Consider the following 25,957-nt stretch of genomic DNA (forward strand, 5'->3'; position numbering starts at 1 on the left):
GTGTCAGTTAGAAAAGCTATTTTGGTATAAATCTGTACTGTGTACCTAGCTTGGTATTTGGGATGGAGTTGACCTTAAAGTAGAAAATGCCAAAAGAAGTGGGAGAATGGAAAAATTTACTGTTACCATGTAAGCACACAGGAAAGTGTACCTGCATTCTCTGTGACTGCTTAGTAGGGGATCCTCAGAAAATCCAAAATGTATGATTTAAATAAAGTAGCATTTAGAAAATTTATATCTTACTGCCAGACATAGAAATAATGTAGGAATTATTGTTATATCATGAAACTTTAAAAAGAGTAGGAGAACATTGAAGGTCAATACTGCATGGACTGGGAGCTATTGCCCTGGGAAGGAGTTCATGATTATGACAAAGTTCATGACAAGTCAGGGACAAACTATTTAGCACAGCCTGTTGTGATAGGACAAGGGGTGATGGTTTTAAACAAAAAGAGAGTAGGTTTAGGTAAGATACAAGGAAAAGGTTTTTTATAAAAAAGGTGGTAAAACTCTGGAACAAGTAGAGGCCCCAACCCTGGAAACATTCAAGGTCAGGCTGGATGGGATGGGGCTCTGAGCAACCTGGTCTAGTGGAAGGCATCCCTGCTCATCACAGGAGCATTGGACTAGATGATTTTTAACTGTCCCTTCTAACCCAAACCATCTGTGATTCTTTGATCATGATCAAAAAATACTAAGTCAAGAACAGTGAAATTTATAAGATGGGAATTAGTAAAAAGAGCCATTACTTTGTGAAGGACTTGTTAGGTTTCTGAAATCTGCCCTTTCCAAGTGCTGGGCTGGAGTTGGCACATGGCCGTCTCCGTAGGCAATGAGGACAGCCAGCACAGTCCTAACATTTAGCAAATTACAGGCAATAGCAGCTTGTTACTAAATGTTACAAATCTTCATACATAAACCCTGTTTTATACTAACGGGGCCATGCTTTTAATGATCTTTTCAGTGTACTGTTTTTGCTTTACACAAAGGAAAAAAAAGGTTTAATTCAGTAATAATAGCAGTCGTATATTCCAGTGATACTTAATCTGGACAAATTACTGGAAATTGCTTGAATAATAACTCAGTTGGAGAATAACATTTCCTCCAACCAATACTGGTATTTCTTTTTCCTTCTGTGTCTTCCTAGAATTAAATAACTGCTGGGTTTTGAAACTGGGTTATTTTTTGGAGTGGGAGACAATTCAGTTAACTCTTTTTTTGAGGATCTTGTCAAGTGTTTCTTCTCTGTTGACCTGTTGGCTGTCTCTGATTAGTGAAGACTGGAGGGCATGAGAAGAGGCCAAAACTCAGTGAAATAAAACACTGTATTACACCTCAGTGGGAGGTGTGGGGACTCTGTCTCCTGTTGTAAGAGGAAGCAATTTGCCCCTCTTGTAGTAACACATTCCACAAAGATTTCTTAAAAGTGGGAAGTCATTAAGAGTTTGAATTATAATTGTAATACGTTAGGCCTAATAGTTGATAGGTGTGGTGCAAGTTAAAGATAATTAAACAGCATAAAAAGCTCAGCAGCTGACTTGTTTTTTCTGAGGACAATCATGAACAAAATAAATCCCTTCTGTAGCAAACAAAAGAAGTCTGTGGGCAATGCTTGACAGGAGAGGTGACAAAGAAAAGGGCAATAACTCCTTTCCAGTCCCATTCCCAGAATACCTTGCTTAACTGCAGGTTAAGGGAGTGTGTTCAGAAACTTTAGATCACCTTTTCATAGTGACTGCTCTGGAGAATCCTCTCCAAAATGAGCACAAGGGCTCAAGAACTCTTTTATGGCAAAGTGTGCTTTTATCTTGTATTCAGAAGCTGAAGCAGGCATTAGGAATTAATCCATAATGTAGGCAATAATAAAAAAATAATCTCCATAAATATTATTGCATTCTTCTCTCCAGGGAATTCTGACATCTGGGTTCAATACACAGAAGTAGAAATGGGAAGTGAAGAAATTTCATTTTTCTTTTTTTTTTTTCTTCCCATGAAAAAAGGTATGGTTTCATGAAGGAATCATCAAATCATTATTTTTCCAAAGCATCCCCATTTAAAGTCTAATAATTTGTGTTTATTTGAGGCATGCTTGCTGAAATACACCCAGTTACAGCCAAAACATGGAAAAACATGGGGAATGCATTAATTTCCATACTATTTTTTAAATTACCACACATGGTATATCTATACAGAAAGATACATTTATTAGATTCAGAATCCTGTTGTTGGCTGGCTGTATTTAGAGTAGGTTGACACTGAATATCCAGTGCCACAAATTCATCTTCTGGTAATTTTCAGGGACTACAACTAGTAAGCAATTGCTTCCATAGTTCTTTAGATGAGCCACCAAAATATTTTATAATAAATGCAACCCTACAAATAGACTTTCCTCAGGACAGTACATACATTTATAGAAGATGTTTGACCTTGTTCTGTTTGACCTGGATTCCTACAACATAGTTTCTTTCAGCAAACTATGAAAATGTTAAAGAAATATCATACCTGGGAGTCTCTTGCTTTGTCTTAATATTTAGCATTGAGATGGGAATTTGGATGCAGTTCCTTTAACAGGAATTTGATTCACTTCCACCTGGTGACACAAATCAATGAGTATCAGTTAAAATTTAAACAATCAGCAAAACAACTGGGGGATGTTATCAATGTCAGGGTAGTAAACTTGTTTTCTGCAGTTCAGGATGTGTCTAGATTGCCATTGATTAGATTATTTGTATAATGTAATTATTAGAAACTGAGGACAGCCTCCCCAAATACCGTGAGAATTTATGGATTTCTCATCTCAGTTTTGTGTCTGTTTTCATTCTCTCATTTAAACATTTATCTTAAAGAAAATTAGGACAGAAGCATATTGAGGAAGCTTGAATGGGATGGTGATCCAGTGTTTTGTTACAGATTTCTGCATAGGTGCTTAGTATCCTAATGTCTGTTTGGGGTAATTGGTAACTGACCACAGATTGTTGAGGTTTTAAAGTGCTTTTCTTGGTAGAGGCTTATTTTATCAATGACAGTAACAGGTTTTTTATATACTATGCAATACTAGCAAAAACATTAACTTGTTTTAGTAGCTGTGGCTGCCTGGTTCTGTGCTGAGGGGCTGAGAGATGCTGGGGCTCTGGCGCTGTGGGACAGCCACACCTATGGCTGCAGCCAAATTCCCACTGAGGCTGCACATAACCAGTGAAGTGTCCCATTAGTGTCTTGTTTGGTCCAGTGTGCCATCAGGGCCCTGTGTCACAGGGAGACTTCCAGCTTCTGCTGAGGTCAGAGCTTAGGGGGAGGTGGTGAACAAGCTTATTCTCTTATTTGGGAAGGAAAACAAGTGTAGACTGCTTTAAAGCCTCCTGGCTCCTAAGCAGGTGTTATTTCTTTTACAAGAGATTTCTCCTACTCTTCTAAGGGGAGTACTTGCACAAGAATATTTATAAATGTGAGTGAAAGTAGATGAAACAGATGTTCCAAATCAGTTGCTCTTCTTTGAATATGTATTCGACAGTTTATCTATATTTTTGTAAATATCTCCGAGTCACACAACTGTAGTTTTGCCTTTTCCTGCATTCTCAATGTCTTTTCACTTTTATTCAGCTGTTTTCATGAAAGCAATCAGCAGTTCACCTGAAATGTAATGAACATTAACTCATTTTTATTATCCAACTTCTCAAAAGCAGTCATGAATTATTATTTAATAGACATTTACTTTTCTGCCATATCTTACACTCATAAAAATGTTGAAGGAAGTAATTTTGTCTGCTTTAGTGTTTATAGATAGAAAATTCTATAGTCACCAAGTCTTTTAAAAATATCCTTAGCAATTACTTCAACAAATTTTATTGGGTTTTTCCAATTACATGATTTTGTATATTAGACATTTATTATTATTACTACCATTTCACTTTATTTTAGAGTTGTTTGCTCTATAGTATTTTAGTAATGTCTTTTTAGAGTAAAGTGTGAACAGGAAAAGTTCACTCTGCCACTTGAATATATTTTAATGGGATGTAATGCAAAGGATCATTTTAGGGGAAAAGGTCCTGCAGGCTAACCAGGTGTCCACTGCAGACCTCAGCAGGTCTCTGCCATCATGGAGTGCCCATGGGCCTGCCTGTGGCATGCAAGAGAGGCGTCTGTCTTGGCAGCTCACCTTCTTGTTAATCTGTAAAACATCACAGATATGTTGGGAGGTGACAAACTTGGGCATGAGGTCAGAGAAAAATAACGAGCAACTAAACACACATATTGGAGCATGACCTGAATGAGACATCTAAAAGATGTCAGAGCCTAGAGAATTTGCCCTGGACATCTTTTATAGCCAGTACAGAGGAAAAAAAGGATTGATGTTCTTCTAAAATAAGTTCCTATGATGCCACATGAAACATGCATGCTCTATTGGATTATAGTTATCTAGAAATCAAATTACTGTGCAAATTGTAAAAATAGCTGTAAAAACTCACTGCTTTGCTGTAGACTGAGTGATGATGGGTTCCATCCCTGAATGCTAAAGTTCTGATTAGTTTTCATTCCTCAGCAAATTATGTCAGTGATAGTGTTGGGTGGTTTTAATGTCTTATTATTATCCTTTTCAAACATCAACTCAATGAAATACACTTCAGGGGTGTGAAGTGTATTTCACTCTACACAATTCCTTCCTGAAGAGTTTCAGTTCCCTTCAAACCATCATTCTGTCTGCAAAGTTTGTTTGATCAAACACTAAATATTATTTACTATTATTTTGAGATAATTATTTTTTTTTTATTTGGAAGAAAACTGAACACAGCCCCTGCCCTGCATTTACTATCATTACTCTTTAAAGGGCCAGTAAGGAAACAACAACTATGTGCAAGGTTTGATAGCACTTTAGCACTGTCGTGAACTACAGTGGAATAAGTTACTGATGCTGCAAAAGATTGCTACAGTAGCTAGTGCCTCTTTTTCATCATGTCCAGTGCTTTAAGTTCTTAGTATTTTAGGGGGAAGGTTGCCAATTGCTATACACTCAATTAATATAACATACTAGGTAAAAGAAAAAAAAAAAGGGTAACATTAAATAGTGTTGAGGAAGATACGGAAGTAAGATTGGATAAAACCCCCAAAATTATGTGTTGTAGCTATGAGCAAATCCTGTGAATTCAAAGAAGGTACACTCATGTTTCCTAAGGAGGCAGATGTGCTTTAGAGAAATACAGCTTGGCTTAAAGTGGAGGAGAGGTAAAGGATTTGCCTGTGGCTTGCAGGGCCAGTTCCTCAAGACATGCTGGGCCACTGACAGAAGCCGAAGCAAATGGGCACAAGCTCACACACAGGAGGTTCGCGCTGAGCATCGGGAAACATTTTTTCACTGTGAGGGTGAGTGAGCATCGGTGAGTGAGGTTGCCCAGAGAGGCTGTGAGTCTCCATCCTTGGAGATACCCAAAACCGTCTGGTCCCAGTCAGGGCAGCTGGCTCTATGTGACCCTGCCTCGTGACCCAGGGTCCCCTTCCCACTTCAGCCTTTCTCTGGTCCAGTGGTTCATTCCCTTTCTTTACAGACGCCACCCGAGAGCAGACTCTCGCCCGTCGGCTGCAGGTGCGTCCTGCCGGCCAGGAGCGGGGGCAGCGCTGACCAGCCCCGCTCCCCACTGGGACCGCTGCTGCCTTCTCCGGTCCGTGCCGAGCCACGGGGCCGCCCCTTCTACGGCCTCCCCCCGCCTCCAGCATCGCTGTGAGCCCCCGGCCAGCCCCGGCGCGCCCCTCCCGCCTCCTGCCGCGCAGGGGCCGCTCGCCAGCCCAGCGGGGACCGGGCGGAGAACAAAGTCTGCGGGCGGTGCCTGCGGGACGTCCCGCCGCTACCGGCCGGCGCCGTGCCCCGGTCCTGCCTCCGGCGCGTTCGGTATTTACAGACGCCGCGGCCGGGCCGTCCCGTCCCGCCCGCGACTCTCGCACGACGGCGCCGGCCCGCTCCGCCCGCCCCGGAGCCCCGCACCGCCGGCTGACTGCTCGCCCCGCTGGTAGGCGGCTCCGTGCTGGCTGCGGCGGCCCGCCCCGCCGAGAGCAGCGGCGGAGGCAGCGGGGCAGAGCCGGGCACAGCGGGGCAGAGCCGAGCTCCGCGGCGCGCAGCCCGCCCAGCGCTCCCCGCCGCCCTCAGCCCCCGCGGAGGGCCGGGCTGTGCTCGGCCCCGCGCCCGCTGCCGCCGCTCCGCGCCGCGCCGCCGCCGCCAAGACGCCGCGCTTCTTGTACCGCGCCAAAGGCGGGTGCCGCTCGGCCAAGATGGGCCGGCAGACGGCGGCTGGCGGGCGCGCCATGCAGCGGTCGCAGAGCCGGAGCAGCCTCTCCGCCTCCTTCGAGGCGCTGGCGGTCTACTTTCCCTGCATGAACTCCCTGGAGGAGGAGGACGGAGGTGAGGGGCCGGGGCAGGGTCGTGGCAGGTGTGCGCGGGGACCGCGGGCGCTCCGGGACACTGCAGGGGCGGCCCGGGCTGGGCTTGGCGGTGGCCGACCGTCGGGAAGGGCCGGGGGTCGGTGCTGGACGAGGAGCTGGATGGGGGAACGCGAGTGACTTGGGCTGAGAGAGAGATCGGTAGCACCGTTCTTGTAGCTGGAGAGTGAGGTGTGATTTAACAGATCATGTTTACCGTCACATCGGGAATGAAGTTAGTAGCTGAACTTTAGTTATGTTGGGGGGAAAAACAAAGGATAGAGGGTCTTCCCATTCGTTCCATTTTCTGCTCGTTCGTACGAAAACCCACACTTCCTCGCAGGTGGTCTTCTAACAATCTGCGGGGTTGTTCAGGTATCCCTTGCCTGTCATTACAACATAATTTACACAGAACACCAGAGTCGAGCAGTTAAATACCGGCCCCGAGTAACCTTTCCTTAGGGGGAGCAGTGTATTGTTGAGGGCTATGTACAAATAGACCTTGCAGGTTTCACTCATTGTTAATCTCTACTCGTAAAAGTAAGTCCAACCAGTAAAGAACGTGTGTAATTTTCATATCTTTGTTGCAGGACCAGAACTTTAAATAACAAGAGAAATACAGTGGATTTCTGTGTAGCCATGCCCCCAAAACGATTTGCTATTGGGAACGTATGTAGCAAATGTACATGTATAGTTAAGCGTGGCACCAAACTCTGTCCAGGATGGAACTTGTATGCTGAGTTTGTTTTGAGTATACTGGTTTCATAAAGAAAATAATCTGGTGTGTTTAAATATGTTTATGTATAGAATGAACTGATGGGTTTTCCTTTGTTTATCACAACTAATTCAAGATTTTCAATTTCATTAAGATTAATAGAGCAAATTGCACCTTCAATAGATTTGAACACTATAAAACAGAGATACCAGTGTCCAGTGCTGCTACGCAAATGTGTCAGCTATGTGTGTACACCATTCATGATCTATTTAAAATACCTGCTTATTCATTTATCACCTTTCACATTTCAGGCTGAGTACAGTGGCTAATGTGTGTCCCCAGTCTTTGTGTTTTTTGATTTTTCTTTTCATGTGCAACAGTCCCTGAATTTTTTTCTCCAAAGCGTCTCTCATTTCTGATGTGAATGCCTAGGTGTGGTCCCTCACCTTTTCCCTGCCCTTCTTCTGTGGCTGGCCAGGTTGCCCGTTTCAGTGGAAAGGAAGTGGCTGCCTCCCTGGGGCAAACTGTTCTGTCCTTCAGTACTCTCATCTGCTCCCTGCCTTGAACAATGAAGTGAACTGCAAAATATTGCCAGTAGACTGCAGGGTAGGCTTCACATGGCATTTTTAATACTCTTGATGTGCTAGACACTATGGGTGAAAGCACTCACAGAAAATATAATAAATTATCCTAAACATGTTTAGGTATTCTTTAAAGATTATTTTTCTTTATCATTCCAGAAGCATTTTCTTTTCAGTCCTGAATTTTAGCTATAGTAATTGCATTAATCCTTTGTGAAATCAGAGTATTGATTTGTTTTGTTCTATTTGGTTTTCTTTACTTCTCTAGGAAGTATTTTACTATTCCCTGGTGGAATCTGTATTTGTTTAAAACTGTTCACTGGTTCAAAGAAATAGAAAGTACATGGAAGTCAATAGAGAAATATGTGTAAATTTAAGAGTAATTGTAATGTTTTATTTTGTGCTGGCAAATTATTTAAGCAGAAGTGTTAAAAGATTGTATACTGATTCACACGTTGTCACAGATTGTGTTGATTTATTTTATCTGATCCTGTTTAGATGTAGGCTATGCTTGAAAATGCATTTCATTAATTCCCATGAAAAAATAGAAATGTCATAGCTGTGCAGTTTTTATAGATTTGAGTTTCTGGTACCTGAATTTAGACATACCCGGTTATAGAAGGAATGGCAGGCATGACAGCTAAGATCATTTCCCAAGTGTTCTCACTGGGATTAGAAAATAAAAATTGTGATGTGTTTTTTGGAGGGCAAGTCTCTTCTGCACTCAAATTGGAATTTGTTGTCTTATGAGTGTTTATGCAATTATATTAATGTAACATAATTAAAGTGGGTGTGGTACATGCGCTCCCATGTCCGCATACATAATGCTCTTTTACAGTTTAATCTGAAAAAAGATTGATGTCAAACCCACTTCATTAACTGTCCTCAAGATGTAGTTATTTCTGCATGTGATGTGTAGCTTAAAAAAAAGATAACCTGCTACAAGGGTGCTTTTCTTTTTATTTGTTTTGTTACATTTCACACTCAATCATAGTTTTAATACAAATATAGAAAACCTGATCTGTTGAAGCATTTATTTGAGATACTCTCTTATTAACTGCTGAAATGAATAATACACTGGTCCAGAGATGTATCTTTCTGTAGGAAAGAGTATGAGTACTGTCAAGTTCAGAAGTAATTTAGTAGTAAGTAACTCGGTACAACTTATTAATAATTTTTGAAGCTATTTTTGAACATGATGATGAAGAAGATCCCTTTACAAGTCATATGATTAAAGAAGGAGGCCTCTTAAGCCTTGGCATCCAAGCTGTGATGTACTGAACAGGTGGGCTGTGGAAAGGCTGCTGTTTTCAGTTGGTAGCCATGAACTTGAATCACAGAATCATCAAGGTTGGAAGGGACCTTCAAGAACATCCAGTCCAGCTGTCCACCCAGCAATACCACTGTAACCCCTAAACCACTAAACCACATCACTCAGAGCCAGATCCAGACACCTCTTGAACCCCTTCAGGGGTGGTGACTCCACCATCTCCCTGGGCAACCTATTCCAAAGCCTGACCACCCTAACAGTGAATTTTTGTTAATAGTATCTAATCTGAATCTCCCCTGTCTCAGTTTAAGACCATTTCCTCTTGTCCTCTCACTGCAGACATGGCAGAAGAGACTGACCCCCACTTCACTACAGCCTCTTGCCAGGTGCATGTAGAGAGCGATGAGGTCCCCCCTGAGTCTTCTCTAGGCTAAACAAGCCCAGCTCCCTCAGCCATTTCTCATAAGGTGTGTTTTTTAGAGCCTTGTTGCCTTTCTCTGGACACCCTCCAGCACCTCAGTGTCCTTCTTGAAGTGAAGAACCCAGAACTGAATACAGTACTCGAAGTGTGGCCTCACCAATGCGGAGTACAGGAGAATTCGCCATGGCTAGGCCTGAACTTGCCATGGTTGGCCAGGTTTGCAGCACAGGGAACTGCTGCTCAAAGTAGCATTTCTTACCTACTGATCAGTTGAGATGAATCCTTCAAGTTTATGCAAATTCATTATTTAGGAGTTTATTATTCTTAGCCACATCTAGTAAAAGGTGTTAGAAGATAATTCTTTGCATCGTCAGTTTCTTTCTGGCATTTCTGCATGTGTACACACAGGACTAACATGGTGCCTGAGCAAATTATTTATGTTGTCCAAGTATCAAGGATTTTAAAGAGGTGTCTTGCTTTTTTTTTTTGTTAGATTCATTGATGATGAATGGCCTGCATACTGAACTGAGAATTGGTGTCAAATAACACATTTGACAATAACACATTTGACAATAACATGTCAAATAACAGACTTAAATTATATGGAAATTGTTGAAGAGGTGTGGGGACAGAGTACAAATCAGTATCTGTGTGAATGCTCTTGAAGCATTCCAAGCCTCATATTTTTTTCTGAAATCTTGGGTTTGTTGAAATAAAATGAATTTTTTGATTGTCAAAAGATGAGAAAATTTCCAGTGTAAATGCATGTGACATCCTTTTAGATGTCTGTGTAAACATAGTGCAAAATCTCATGCACATGATGTATTTACAAGTAGTGCATGAGTGTACTAAACTTTCCTGTGAGCAAATGAATTCTTATGTACGAGAAGCTTACTGGAGAAGTAGAGTTATCGAACATGCAGAGAAAAGAAGAGAGGGTCAGATCACATGATGTGATCACTAGAAAGCCTACATCTGCTTTTATGAGTGGGACTGGTAACTTGGAGCTTCCTCAAATTATGCTGTGTGTATTGTTTATTGTAATAAATTTTCACTATGGTTCCCGTTTTATACTCTGTTTACATTCACTTCTGATTTGCATTTACAGTGAGGTGTTGTTCTAAACAGTTAAATAGCACATTGCCAGGAATGCAGCTGTGGAGCTGCTGGTCAGGGCAAGATCTGTGTGCAGAACTATGCCCATCAAACGGGAGTATATTTCAATTTAATATCTTCTTTTGCCGAAGTTTTTGGGTAGTAGTGAAGCTATGAGACTGAAGGGGAAAGCCAAATGCTTTGCAGGTGCTGAAGACAATTCAAGAGATAATTTATGATAATTTAAGACATAGATTAATTCAGAAAGAACTGGAAAGCATCTTGGTCTCCCAGTATGTTAGAAAAACAAAAGACAATTAAAAAAAAAAAGCCACAGAATGTTCTTCAGTCCAACACAATCATGCCAAAAATAGCAAAAATTAGTTGCATTAGCTGAGGAGAAGTTACATGACAGTTTTACATATTGATGTCTACTGAAGGAAGTATCTGAGTGTTGCTGCAGGAGTTCAGCAGGAATAGAAGCACATTATACTCTCCTGTCACCTGGCTGATAACTAGCTGAAAAACTTGCTGGAGGGGTTGTTAGATCCCACGTAGGTGTCAGCGGGAATGCTGCCCCTGAGTAAAGGCTCAGGACTTATTTAAAGGTACGCTGAGCTGCTCAGTTCAGCACTGGTAATGGCTTCAGTGGCATTTCTCACCAATTATTCACTGTGCATTGGTAATGCTGGAATAAAACTCAGCAGTTCCTGGATTCTGTTCCTGTGGTTAGACCGCCAGATCACAGTGTCCCTCTGGAGGTCCCAGTAGACAATAACAAGCAGACAATAATTTGACCAGAAATAGAAAATGGGGGAAGTAGTAACAACAAATTCATTAGCGCAGTAATTATTGAAGTGAAGAGAATCCTGCACATGAAGTAGTTATGCTTTAAAATTACCATCTTAAAAAGAATAAAGTAATATAGGAATATCAGACAATGAAGAAAATGAGAATAACTACATCATCTTGGGGGAATTGGCCTACATTTTGGCCTTGGTGGTAAAGATGACCTTATTTATGTGGAATGTTCATAGGCAGAGCCAAGGAAGGATATGAAAGAAGGGTATAATGCCCTGTGACAGGTTATCCACTGTAGGAGATAAAGCTTTAAAGATCTTGGCTTGGTAGTTGCTAACATACCAGAGCTATTGCATGCAATAGTGGGGTGGCTCATCTTGGAGGATAAAAAGCACTCTGAATATGCAATAATAATTGTTCTGTAAGAATCTGCATGACATTTAAGTTTATAGTTGATAATTTTTTCTGTTTGCTGTTAGGATACAGTTCAGGGGCTGACTTGAGTCAGCCTTTCCATCATGGTGGTCGGTCTGTCCCATTTCTGCAACTCCATGGGCTGAGTTCCAGGAATGGAAGCAATATAGCAGGCATTTCCAGCAAGTCACAAGTGTTTTTACCAGTTATACTCAGGTACTATACTAATGAAGTAGGTGTAGATGCCAAGATTGATAAGACCTTTAAAAAAAAAGTATAGAAAAAACTATACCGTTGCTGGCAAAGTAAAGAGCATGACAAAAAACTCGTATTCTAGAAAACTAAGGGAAAAGTAGAAGAAACTGCAGAAGGACTGACATTCAAAGTACAACATACTTCAGCCTGAGTTAGAAATGCCCAGCAGATTTTTAAAGCTGTGTTTCTCTTCTGAGCTGCTGGTTACGCTGCAGCATGTATGTGAATAGCTGGCAGATAATTCGGGTGTGGCTGTAGCAGCAGCAGTGAAGCTACAGTGTATGATAGGTTGCATCTCTGGTGTAAAAACGTGTAAAACCCTGTCTCATGTCTATGTGCTGTAATTGCCATTTTTCAATGTCAAGGTCAAGAGTGTAATCAGAGCAGCAACACACTGTGTTGTCATTGTTTCAATTTGAAGAGGTAAGTATTTAACAGCAGTAGTTTGAAAATGGGTCATAACAGTGTGAAATTTGCTCAGTTTTTTGTGAACTGTGGTTATTTAAATAATGATATTTGCATAGGATTATTACTCATCTTAGACAAAGCAAAGGACAAAGAGCTGTTTCTAATTTGTGTAATCTCAGTAGCCATCCAACTTCTTGGCACTGTCTACCTCATTAAGCCTTAATAGAGGGTGTTGAATTGTTTCAACACATTTGCTACATCATTCAAAAATGCTGCACAGATCTGTCTGACTGATACTATATGCAGTGACCCTTGCTATAATAAAAATAATCAAGGTTAGGGTAAAGAGTAGTGTTACTGCCATTATTCCATATTTAGAAAGTATCTCTCACTTTATATAAGGCAAAAAAAAAAAGCAATTCTAAGCTTCTCAATATAGGTACTCTTTGCTTTTTAAGCATTTCCAATCTGCTCTTGGGACTGCATGAAATAATGTTTATTAATAAATACATTATAATGGTATACATCCAGAAAATTGAATGTACGTGTAAACATAAAAACATTATCTCTTAAAACTGCAGAAATGGTTTCTGTTTACTTAAGATGATCATCCTTTGTCATTGGCAAAATCAGAGACTGAATGTGAAGAGTTCCTGTGATGAAGATGTGCACCTATCTAGTTATTATTTATATAAATGGTATACAGAATTAGAATGTAATTCCACAAAATTGCTTGCTCTATTTTTCAGGATTTTAATAGCTTGGGGATGAGACTGATTTCCCACTGCTTTGCACTTTTTTAGTTATATAGATTGTTGTACAGGATGTACAAAGTAGATATAAAATGCTACCATTCTGTTTTGACACATGCACAAAATATGCACAAATTATTATAGACCTATTACATTTGAATGATAAGAATCTCTGTGTGGAGATCATAACTGGTCTAAATGAGGGCTCCTGAAGAACTGTTCATTCAGGTCACTTGTCACGTGGGACACACAGCTGTGGGCTGCAAAGCCATGTGCTTGTTTGTTGTCGTATCTCTGTGTTCAGGTTTACAGCAGGTAATGGCTTTTGGAAGCTAAATCCTCTGACCACACCTAGAAAACTGATGGCCTTATCAGTGACAGAAATAGAGACTTCTGCAGTGGTGCTGGAAAGGCCTGAGCGGCTGTGTGTACTTCTGTTCTGGATCTGCATCTCACTGTCAAGATCTGTAATCAGCATCTATAAAACAAAGGATCCAACCAGACCTGCATAGCCTGAATGTTTGTTGTTATATAGTCAGAGCCAGGTAACCGAAAGAGAAGTGGAAATTACATCAGTGCTAACCCATCTCTTCCTTACAGCTGTGGTTAATTAGTTTTGATTCCCTGTCTCTTATCAGGGGTAAATTCTTTGTCAATAGAATGGCCAAGCATCAAACCTCTGTGCTGTGATTCTGTGTATACTTACTTGGGGTTACCAGGAGTGTTACTTAGCACAGATATTGAAAATGAGCCCTAGGGTGATCAAGATGGTTGTGTGTCCTTTTTATATGTAGCATGTGATTCTGAATAATAGTGCCGGGGATTTTAGGAACATTAAGTACTTACTGTGTATGTAGGAAAACAGCTCTTTGTTAATGCTTCAGTCCTGTAAAAATATTTCTAAAACCTTTTTGGGAACACAAGACCATAAGTTGAAGATCTTAAAGTGATGGATGACACATGCAGACAAAAACAGTTTCTCTTTTCTGATGCTCTTAAAAATTTGCTGAAGGATCAGTTAAGACTGGAGAATGGACATCAGAACAGCAGTGAAATTGAAGTGGCAGAATACAGCTTTAGACACATGAAGATGTGGGAGAGAATAAGGAGCAGGTGCTTGCCTTAAACCACAGCATTGCTTGGAAGCCATGTGTGGTAAAGTGACTTCACATCACAAGGCCACAACAAGGCACAGGCTTGACTCAACAAATGCCTTTCCATGATAGGGAAGTGCAATGCAGACAAAGGATGCTATAATCTGACCAGGAACAAATGAGATTCATGATGGCTGCCTCTTGGGTCCTGTAGGAAATTCATCAAGAATGAGATGCCAAATCTTCTATACCAGCCTTTGACCAGAAGCTCAAGCAACAGTTTTGCAGCTGATTATTTAATTCAGCTCTCTCTTTTACTTTTTCTTAGGTGCTGTCTTAATTACTCTTAATCTTAGTTAACCATGTTTCCATTATGGCCAGAGGAAAGAGAGAGGTGGAAGCACAAAGAACAGGACAAGAGTGAAGAAGTGTTTCTTGACTGAAAGTGTAAAACTACTGAAGCCTCCCAAGAAATTTAAAAATGCATGGGGCAGACTGAGGCTGTCAGCCCAGACTCTCTCACACTTTCCAAACCTGGCTGCTCTCATACTGAAGAGCTTTCTTGCTGAAGGCAGCTCTGCTTTGGGCCTGTCAGAGCAGGCCATTCCTGTGCCAGTCAAAATTTGTCAGTATTTTACATTCAGATACTCATGGAAGCAGGAGCTAGAATGCAGATCTTCCCTTCTTCCTTACACGTAAGGGAAAGCCCCTGGTTATAGTTTCCCCCTGGGTTTGCAACGCTCTTTGGGTTTCAGAAATGCTGACAGCCTGCGCCGTGAAAATGTCCATTGGAAGGACTGTAACATAAAACTTCATAAGCTGATTGTTAGCACTGGCATATGAGAATCAGTGAAGTGAGCTCAAACTCAAGTGACAATGAAATCTGCTTTTCCCAAATCCTGCTTAAATTAGTAGATCCTAAACCATGTCTTCTGCTTGGGGTCTGTGGGTAACACAAAGAAAGAAAAAACTTGGCTGTGCTTCCTAGTGCTTCAACAAGAGCTATATGCCTTGTTCAATGCAGACAAAACCTGGGCTGCTCCAGAAGCAGAGCTGTGTGGCTGCAAGCGAATTTGAGGCCTGCCCTGCCTCCCTTTTCTTCCGTAGGTTCAAATTTTCTTAGACTGTCTTTTATCTAGCCTGTTGTTAACATATCCAGAGCAGGTAACTAGGTATGTAAAGAATTTTAGTCTTAAAAAATGGGCACTTTAAGGCAGCTTATTCTCTTTGTGGATCTAACTCCTGAGTTCAGATGAAAATGCTGAAGGAGTTTTTATGCAGCCTTTCTGGTGAGGTGGGGAGAGCAGAGAAGAGCCACCTCAAGTGCTTAAGTGTGTTTCTGAAGCCACAGCTGCTCTGTACTCTGTACACGTCCTAGCAAGAGATCACATACCAGCTGGGGACTGGCATAGCCAACCTGCCTGTGCCTGTGCCATGTCCTCTCTTGGCTCTGTGCCTGCTGGGGAGCAGTTGTAGGAAGCTCCTGCCGAGAGCAAGCTGAGAGTTCTCGTTCTCCCCGCCAGCGGCAGATTTCATCTGGTTAGATCCCAGATGATGGAAAGTAATCTCTTGCATTCACTGCAGTTTTTGACTTGTCCTTATCTGCTATTGAGGATCATATCAGTATTTTTGCATCCCTAATTTGTAAGTGATTTGCACCCCAAGTTGTGGGAACAAATAATTCCGTGCATAACTTAGAAAATGTGGCCTGCGGAGTCTATTTGCAGTAACCATATTAGTTAAATTACCAGTGTGATTAACTGTAAGAATGAATGTGCTTTCATAAATACCAAAGCAATTATTTCTGGTAGTTTATTCCACTCCTTACAATATGGCTGCAAGAATCTGAGCTAGTGTTTTTCAGATAATGTATTCCATATTTTGTGGTGGGGACTTGAGAGAAATTTCTTTTTGCTAAGGCAGTTATCTTATACTAATTTGGAGAACATTTTCGATGTTCTTTATTAGAGTTTAGGAAATTGTGAGTAAAATTATTTTGATTGTAGGTACTCTGCAACATAACAACAAAGTGCACTTCTAAGCTCTCATTTCCATATCCTTTAATTTGGTAAGACTAAAACAGCATGCATAACATGAGTGTATAAGTATACATACAACATACTTTAGGATTATAAACCCAACCCTTACTTTTACAGTGATACCAGTTAGATGTTTATTTCTGAATTAGTGCTGCATTCCCAAGTTACTTATCTAGCTAGAGGTTAGTATCGCCTTAGCTGGGTTCATTCAACTGTATGCTTGTCTTCACAAATGGTTTTTTTCAGAAATTACCTGTCTTGAAAGTAAAAGAACAGCTTTCAGTTGTTTTGTTGGTTTGTTCCTTTTGGTCTGGGTTCAGTATGGAATGCAGCCACATGAATAGTTGAATTAACACAAGAGAGGAGGTGTCAATTTCCAGGCAGGAATGAGGGAAAACAGTTTGGATTTACTAGAGTGATATGATCTTCAATCAGATGTTCTACCAGCTACGGCTTGGAAGTATGGCACCAAAGGCTGTTTCTTTGACTTGAGTAGCTACTTTGCATTTTCATTGCCGCTTGAAACCTTTTAAAATTTTTAATGCTGAGTTTATGAAACGTGAATTATGGATGATACAAATACTGTCTTTGCTTTTAAATTGTTTGAGGAATTGTAGGATTATTTTTGATTTATTAATATTTTTCCAGGGACAAATATATTGCTAGTATTGTGGGCAAGCAAGTGGAGGTATTTCTCATGTATTATTATGTATTAGTTTAGCCAAGTTTCATCTGAAAGAATATTCACATCAAAAGCAGTGGCCCAGGAGTCACACCACCCAGATCCGGGTCTTCTGTTAATTCTATTCCAAGTTGTCATTTTGCTGTTAAAATCTTCAGTTCTTACTTCAAGGAGCATCAATGTCATGATTAGGAGCTTTATTGATGAAAGGTCAGATCTTTCTCTTTGGGGACCATCAGAGGGCGCTGCCTATTTCTATTGAAAACTGGGAAATAGTTATTCACATAGCCTCCTTTCAGTCCTCCTTAAATTCAGTGTTAAGGTCAAAATAATTACTGTTTACCACTCGAACATACACAAAAGTTGGATACATGCCTAGCTTTCATGCCGTATAAAAGTTGTATCTTTGTGTGCCTCTTGACATGTGAACCAGACCACTTACTTCAGTTAAAATGAATGTGGGAAAGTAAAACTGCTTAAAAATAAGGTTTAGAGGGATGCTATGAGCAGTTACACGTGTGCCTCTATGAAGACTTGAATGGCAGTTGCATGAGTTCTTGATTTCTCAGTAAATTGATGTGCAATGGATGTGTTCATTTTTTTATTCTGTTCTTCTACAGTGAAGGCATACAGACTTATAATTCTAGTTCAGAAAAAAAATCTGCTTTACAGATTAAAGAAGTTACTATATATTCCTTCACATATTACATAATTGAACATACATTTCTCCCAAACTCTCAAATCTTTGAAAGATATATGAAGATATTGAAGAATCATTCAAGATGGAGATATTCTTTTAAATTTGCATTAGAGACTTCATGTTTACAAGAATGAATTGAGAATGACCATCATTCAACAAGGCTGAATGAAAATGAATACTTACTCCTCAAAAGAGTTCTTAGAACAGAAGCGTGATATCCTGTGGGGCTTCAGGAGTTGTGTGCCTTTCACATGTAACTGTGATGCAGTGTACCTTTTCTACAAAACTATAGCACAATATTTTCTTGGAGTTTTGTGGGAATATTTCTTTGAAATGAGTGCTTGTATTTTAGAACAGCTCCAGATCACTGTTGGAAGTCAGCTGCCAGCTTTCATTAGTTGAATATAAATAATAAACCAGCAGGCACTTAGAATGGTACAACCCCCCAAAAAAAGAAATTGTTGATTTCTGACCTTCATTTTTCATATGTTGTAGTAGCCTGGTATCTTTTTTATTTGCATTTATTGCATCAGGTATTGATGGGCATTTTTGGATGTAATTTTGATGCAGTAAAATTTATCTTTTCATTCTACTGAGTACTGACTTCATTTGGATAGCTGAAGTTCTAGACGAAAATTATTACTTCTATTATTATTACTGTTTGCATTTACTGATTAAAAGTTACGGTCTTAAGGAATATGTAGAAGGCTTGTAATAAGCAATATGATTTCAACCCCTCATGATACTGCTGTAGAAATGTCTCACTGCTGCTAAATATTGCAGAGTTATTAATCTTTCTTGATGAGGAGCCAGTGGTTTTCAAGGTATTTTTGGTGTCTAGTTCCCACTTCACTAAATTTCCCATGTTCTTTGTCTTACCCAATATTCATCCTGACTGAGGGGCCTGGGAGATGTCAACCCATGCAGCAGCCTGTAGGACAGTGACACTGAGTGCACACATTGAAATTGATGTCTCTCCCCCATTTCCCTGTCCAAGGATGCAGATCCCCTTACTCTAAGCCAGTCCCTGTGCTCATACATTCCCCCTGAGGTGTGATAGTCCTCATCTCAATACAATCTCCTCCTTTTGCTCATTTCCTTTTTCAAATCCCTAAAGCTTCACCAACCTCACAGGTCCAAAAGTTCTTCTGACCTCTGGTACATGATGAGGCAGAGAAGGTGTAAAGGGTAGCAGATGCTAGGATGCTAGCTGAGGAACTTCCTGCAGAAGGAAGTTGAGTCCATCGATATCCTAGGATATTGGATATTCCTCTATCCTCATTTTATCAGTATTTAAGAATTCTGTTATTATTTGTTGTAGCGTATTTAGAGTTCTTGCTCTTTTAAAACATCAGTATATCACACATCACTGTGCTGCACTCAGAGGTGTATAGAACAAATTGAAAGAAAGCAGTATGCAGAATTCCTTGCCCTATTGCAGGGAACAGCATTTAAAATCAGAAATGACATGGAGTGGCTGTCTTACTCATGAAAGAAAAACTGAGGTTTCATTTCTACTCATTTCTTCCAGCTGAGGTCTTGATCAAAATTCCTACACTAAAAAGCTACTATATATTGATTATTTTTCCCCTCATCTGATACCCAGACATCTGTCACGTTGCTGTTTTTACAAGTAAAATTAAACTATGCAAATAGATAGAAAAATTGTTATTCTTGGAGATGATAATAAAGTTTCATATTGTACATAAAAATCAATACTGTATATTTTAAATATAAATTTAAAGCAGCTAGTGAATAGAGAAGAAAGCATGGGAAGGTTCTCGATCTGTGGTTTACTATCCTCACTAATGGATATCTGTGACTTGATTTAGCAGATAATGACCAAATGTTTTTAAAACAATAATTCATCTGAATTAGAACATTTCTCTGCAGGTTTTGACATCATGGTAACATTTTAATTGAATTCCTAAGAGGGATTTATTCATCCAGGGAAAATATATTTTAAATATGCTAGACTATGGATTGTTTAAATCTGGTTACCTCTGTGGGCAGACTTGTGTTGTCTGACCTTGGAAAGCAGGCAGTGACAGTACTAAGATCCTGTAAAAGAGATTTATGGTGCTGTTTGACAGTTACTAAAAAATTGATAATTTTTAAATGGAAGTTTTGTTACAGGTCATTAATTTGTGGCTCTGAGTGTTTGTGCCACATGGAGCAGGGGTGTGCACGGTTGCCCAGCTGCGACAGCACAGTGCCATGGGGGCTTCTCTTTTGTCTCCACAGAAGCAGGGGGCAAGAAGCTGCGGAGCACCGTCCAGAGGAGCACTGAGACAGGGCTGGCTGTGGAGATGAGGAACTGGATGACTCGTCAGGCTAGCCGGGAGTCGACGGATGGGAGCATGAACAGCTACAGCTCTGAGGGAAAGTAAGCAGCATTTATAACTCTGGTGTCCTGGTGTTTCTCCATGAAACTGGTCATTAGAGAGAGGCACAGTGAGCGCTGTAGGTCCTGTTCAGTCAGAATTCCCTTCACAAGCCAGTGTCATTGATGGACCAAGCCTAAGTCTTCCCCTGTGACTGAAAGAGTCTCCCACTGTTGGTGCAGAAAGGAGGAGGAACATTTCTGCTATGCCATGAGAAGGGCACATGGTGGGTCAGATCATCATCATGAGGTGTGTCAGGAGGGGCACAGGTGCAATACACCAGGTAAAACACAGATATGGACAAGTTCTCTTCCAAAAGCTCCTGGCATATGTCAGTGCTTTGCAGAGCAAAGCATTTCCAGATGATTTCCAGGTGTCATTCACTGGGCTCAAGAGTTTTCCAAAGATTCTGGTACTTTAATTCTGAAGAAGTTATCTGGGCAGAAGAATGAATCTGTCATATATCATGGTTTTCATAAAAGCCCAAGTTCTGAGTGATATATATGAGACATTGCCCAGAAAAGTCTTACTGTAGTTTGATTTATTAGTGGACAATACATCTATGCTGCACAATATATCTTATGTGTCCAAGCTGATGCACTATAAGCATTTGAGATGGCCATTTCTTAATGATTGCTCATTACAAATTTCATTAGTTCTTGTTGCTCTGTAATGGGTCACAGATAATTTATGGCAAGCATTTTAATTTTAAGTTACTTTGGTCATTTGCCACAAGGGATTTCACTTCTGTTATTGAATAGATGTCATTCTCAAAGAAATTTTAAACAAAATATTTATAATGAATAGCACTTTCAAAAATAGCAACCAGTATTTGGTCTAATGTCATCATTTAATTGTGTACATTTGATATTTAGCCATTGAATTCAGAGTAACTGAGAACTATGAGCAATTTAACCTTCATGTAACTAAGTCAGTGGTAAGGGTGTGTGTTAGTATCTTAATGAACTGGTCTCATATGAATACTTTGATAATTAACAGTGGTCTTTAATATACTGGAAAAGGAGAACATGATGGAAGAATACTAATGTGGAAGTTACTGAGGATTAGTGCTTTCTTACCTTTTTGTTTATATGCTGGAGACTAAATTGCTGCTTGTCGAACACTGTGGGATTTTGAAAATTACAGTAATTGTTTTGTAAGTTACTTACAGTACTACCAAACCCACAAACATTAAGTGCAAAACATCTAGAAAACAAAAAACAAGCCCAAGCCAAAATAAAATGAACAAAAAATCAACCAAGTAAATAAAAACCACAAACAAACAGAGGGCAAATTTAAGTGTATTTATTTTTTTGCTTTTTTCAATATTATTTCTAGTTTGATTTTCCCTGGTGTGAGGTTGGCTGCAGACAGCCAGTTCAGTGATTTTCTGGATGGACTTGGTCCTGCCCAGCTTGTAGGACGACAGACTTTAGCAACGCCATCAATGGGTAAGTGTTTATGTCCTCTAGATATGATATATTCTATTTGGTCATGTAATTAGAACACAGAATTTATCTAGATTCTCTTTAACTATGGATTTCTCTTGTGGTTTTGAACAACTCAGTTAAGACCAAAGCTGTAACCTCAGCCAAAGTTGAATGTAATCATGGATGCTTATGAAGACATGCAAAAGTAGAAAGGTGCTTTGAAAAATTCAACCTTTCACCTCTTCTTCAGTTTTCCATCTTTAAAATGGGGCTAATGAGACTAATCTTTTCTCTGAATCACTTGGATAATATTGTATAAATATAGGTAATTTAGGTGCAAAATATTTGTTACTGTGTTTACAGACTTTTATATTCACAAGTTATCTTTTCATAACTTGTCTTAAACTAGAGGCACAGTGAAGAGATTTCAGGCAGTTTTACAGAGCTGCTTTGTATTAATTCTCTTGCTGCCTTTTTTTTATATGAAACTCTTAAGAAAGAGAAATGAATTTGAAGGAATAGAGGCATGGAAATGGGAGACAAGGTGTTATTGCAGAGGTTTTAAATTGTTTACTAACATAAACAGCAGTGAAGAGGATAAGTATTAAATTATCTAGTGTTAAAATCCAGATCATACTTAGTGATAGAAAACAGATGATACAGGTCGCCACATACTTATGCTAGAAATTATCTCAACATTTCATATATTAAAGTAGTTCTGAATTACAGTGCTGGGGTTTCTTTTTGTTTTCTAGGAGATATTCAGGTGGGAATGATGGACAAGAAAGGACAACTGGAAGTAGAAATAATCCGAGCCCGTGGCCTTGTTGTAAAACCAGGTTCAAAGACACTGCCAGGTGAGAAAGAGAAACCTTAGTAACAATCTTAGCACAGGGCCAAGCGTTGGACATGATGATCCTAATGGGTCCTTTCCAACTCAGTATGTTCTATGATTCTATGACTCTAAGAATAGCATTCTACCAAAAAAATCTGTGGCTTTTCTGTTCAGTTTTGTCAACTCTTAACAAAGTCACATCTCAGTAGATTACAATGTTGTATGTACACTGAAATGCATAACGTATTGAAATGATACACCAAAAATCAGCCCTACTTCAGGAGGAAATTAAAAATCAGGCTGCCAAAAGACACGAAAGTGTTTTTGATAATAGCAAAGACATCCTTTATTATGGGGTAGAAAGAAAGGTATATACTGAAGATTTTATATAGGAATCTTAGGAATGAAGAGGGAATCAAGAGATGTGGAATAGGGCCCACTCAAAAAGTAGACCAGTATTTGATACTTACTCCTTGTTTTATAATCTGATGTCCTATAACACTATGTGAGAAGGACAATATAATGATATTTTTAGTAAGCTCTTCTGCCAAAATAGAAATTGTGTCAGTCTTTTCTTCACTGATTTTCACCTTGTGAAAATTAATAATTTTAAATTATTAACAATTTGGAGCATTGATCCAAATCTCACCAAAGTCATTGCAAGTCGTGCATTTACTTAATAGCCCTATTTTGCATATTACACAGTATAGGGATGCCTATATATATATATATTCCTATATATAGGAATACCTGATTTTTTCAGGTCAAAATCAGAATTGTTTCATGGTAGAATAGACATAGAAAATACATCAGGAAAAAAAACACACCCAAGGAGAGGAGTAAAGAAAATGCATGTCTGCTTTGTATGGGAATAACTGTTAACATTGCTTGTGGAGAGTTGTTCTTACAAGTTATATTAAAAGCAGATTTTTATATGGTGATAGAAAGTGTGTATGTTACACCAAAAAATCTGGACTTCTTTACTTACTGTTCTTTATTTTCGTTCTTCTAAGCACCATATGTAAAGGTGTATCTATTAGAAAATGGAGTCTGCATAGCCAAAAAGAAAACAAAGGTAGCAAGAAAAACGCTGGAACCACTTTATCAGCAACTTCTGTCATTTGAAGAAAGTCCCCAAGGGAAAGTTTTGCAGGTAATTTGCATTAACATTCCTCTGAACCTGAAAATGTCACCTGTACAGTTCTCACTGAATGAGTTTCAAACTTCCTTCAGGCTTCATTTGGCAAAAAATTCTCATATTTTATATACTTGTTGAGCAGATAAATGCAACAGTTATAGCTATTCATGCAAGTAGAAACTGAGTTTGCAAATAGAACTGAGCAAAAGTCAGTTATAGATTATTTTGCTTCTGGTATATGTATGAGCTCCTCTCACTGGGTTTTCTCTGGTATTGTGGATAACTGCTGTTTGTGCCCAGGTAATTTCTGTCATTGCATCATGATTAGTATACACAGAACTAAACTATGGTTGCAGTCAGGTATTTCATTCCTTACTGTAATTAATTAAGCAGAGACTTTTGACAAATCAGATTAAAGTTTTTGAAATTTTTGCTGAAGTTTTTTCAATTTCTTGTGTTTCTTTTCCTAACAGATAATTGTTTGGGGAGACTATGGACGTATGGATCACAAATCTTTCATGGGAGTGGCACAGATACTTTTAGATGAACTGGACCTGTCCAACATGGTGATTGGGTGGTTCAAACTTTTCCCTCCTTCTTCCCTAGTAGACCCAACCTTAGCTCCTCTGACTAGAAGAGCTTCCCAATCATCTCTTGAAAGTTCAACAGGACCTTCGTATGCTCGCTCATAGCAGCTGTGAAACTGTTGTCATAGCAACCAGCGTTACAAAACCATAAAATTACAGGTCGCAAACCCTGGTAACACTGCATGCTTAATGTTGTGTCTTCTGAGCCTGTTTCTAGGGCTGCAACGCGATCCTGTGTTCTCAAGGAAGTTGCACACATTGTGCCCTATGGAAGGCCCTCAGGTGATGGACTGAAATCATGAAGAACTGATAGGTTTGGAGTTCAGGGACTCAGTTTATGGTCCAATCTGAAGCCATGGACTAAACTAAAAAATCAATCTGTTTCATGCAACAAAAGTCCTTTTCAATGGCATATGTTTTGTTGCTCCCGTTTCTTTATTTATCTGCCCTCCCCTCCTAAAGCTTGGTTATGCCACAGAAATGGAGTTACCCTCCCATGAAGCCACGTTACAAGTCAGTGGATTAGCAGACATTGGAAGAAAGGAAGAATGTAAGGATGCTGGAAAAGTCAACTGACGCTTGAAGCAGTTGCTTGAGATCTGAAAACTCTTCATATTGAAAAGGTTCAAGACTTAAAGTGGCGGGCTTCATACTTCCAGCTATTCACACAGTGAAACCCCAGACATGATGGACTCTCTGAAAAATAAAGTTCTGTGGATATACTGTACTGTATGAAATTAAGAAATTTTTTTGCATGGACACAGATTTAGCTGAACACTTAAATTATTTTCTTGAGGCTGCAACTTGCAAAAAAAAAAAAAAAAAAGAATAAATCAGCCATTTTCAACAGTTTATATTATTTTTAAAAATAAATTTCACTAGTGCATGGTTTTAAAGGGAAGAGAATGCAACAGGGTGATACAAAGACACACCACGTTTATCATTCTTTAAACCAGTCATGGTCTGTGTTTTTGCAGACTTCTATTAAAAATAAAAAATAATTTCTAGCAAATATTTAAAATTCTGTTTATGTGACAAGAAATAAGTGTAATATATTAAATTTATTTAAATGTAAAAGGTACAAGCCTTGTAAAGTTCAACATAATGTGCAAATTGTACACTTCTTTTACCTCCTTTCTCTATCTCTCCTCCCAATCTCCCTTCTTCCTTTTGCTCTTTTTCCCCTCTACCTCCCAGGATGATCAGCATATTCTAAAATGGCTACCTTTTGACTTATAACTCTCTTATGCCCCAGATTTGGTTCAGGGTTGCAGATTGTTCTGCATTTCTGAATTATTTGAGAAAAATATTGTTTAAGAGCTTACTTTTTTTCAAGCATGTTGAAAAGGATTTTGCAACATGGCTTGGGAGTACATTAATGTAATTCAGCATGTATTTGATAAAGAAGATATTTGAACTTTTGCAATTTATTGTACAGTGCATGGTAACTTATTTTCATTTTTTCTCACCTTCAAATTGAATTCTACAGCAAAATACTGGAATCATGTGGCCATTGTAAGATGTCTTCAATAAATTTGTTTTCAGCACCAGCATCTTTCATTCAAAGACTGAGCTATCATTTCTTGAAGGTTTTTGGAAAGAGGAAAAATTAAGTACCTGGTTGATTTTTAGGAAGCAAATGTAAGCACTTTTATTTGCACTAAACCAAATTGATTGCTACATTTTTGAAATAACAAAAGCAACAAAGGTTACAAATCCATACAGTTCTTCTGCTGTAAAGTTCAATTTTCATAAATTACATTTGCATTGCAAAAGACATAATTAGGTAGTATCAGTCTGGAAAATATCAGTCTTTGTTTTGTAAAATAGCCTTAAAGAAAGCTTATCAGTACCACTCTGACAGCTATTTGACACCATTACCAGAACCTCACTGCAGTTAATGGATCTTCAAAACCCTGGGTTTTGTAGCAGACAGTAACTACCGTTGGGT

The 25,957-nt window shown here is 39.4% G+C and overlaps 1 protein-coding gene across 42 annotated transcripts in view; it reads left to right on the forward strand.

Annotated features, from left to right (window-relative positions):
• RIMS2 (regulating synaptic membrane exocytosis 2) overlaps positions 1-25,486 on the forward strand; it is a 455,072-nt gene extending 429,586 nt beyond the window's left edge. For 41 of the 42 annotated variants that reach the window (XM_069005296.1, XM_069005307.1, XM_069005303.1 and 38 more), the window contains 5 exons: positions 19,877-20,018; positions 21,355-21,467; positions 22,202-22,303; positions 23,295-23,434; positions 23,893-24,111. In XM_069005296.1, the coding sequence (XP_068861397.1) occupies positions 19,877-20,018; positions 21,355-21,467; positions 22,202-22,303; positions 23,295-23,434; positions 23,893-24,111 (716 nt within the window). Of the gene's footprint in view, positions 1-5,967; positions 6,389-19,876; positions 20,019-21,354; positions 21,468-22,201; positions 22,304-23,294; positions 23,435-23,892 lie in introns of those variants that run through there. The other variant, XM_069005332.1, reaches the window with a different exon arrangement.
• The last annotated feature ends 471 nt before the right edge of the window (positions 25,487-25,957 follow it).

The sequence above is a fragment of the Aphelocoma coerulescens genome, chromosome 2 (assembly GCF_041296385.1).
Source record: "Aphelocoma coerulescens isolate FSJ_1873_10779 chromosome 2, UR_Acoe_1.0, whole genome shotgun sequence".
NCBI lineage: Eukaryota > Metazoa > Chordata > Aves > Passeriformes > Corvidae > Aphelocoma > Aphelocoma coerulescens.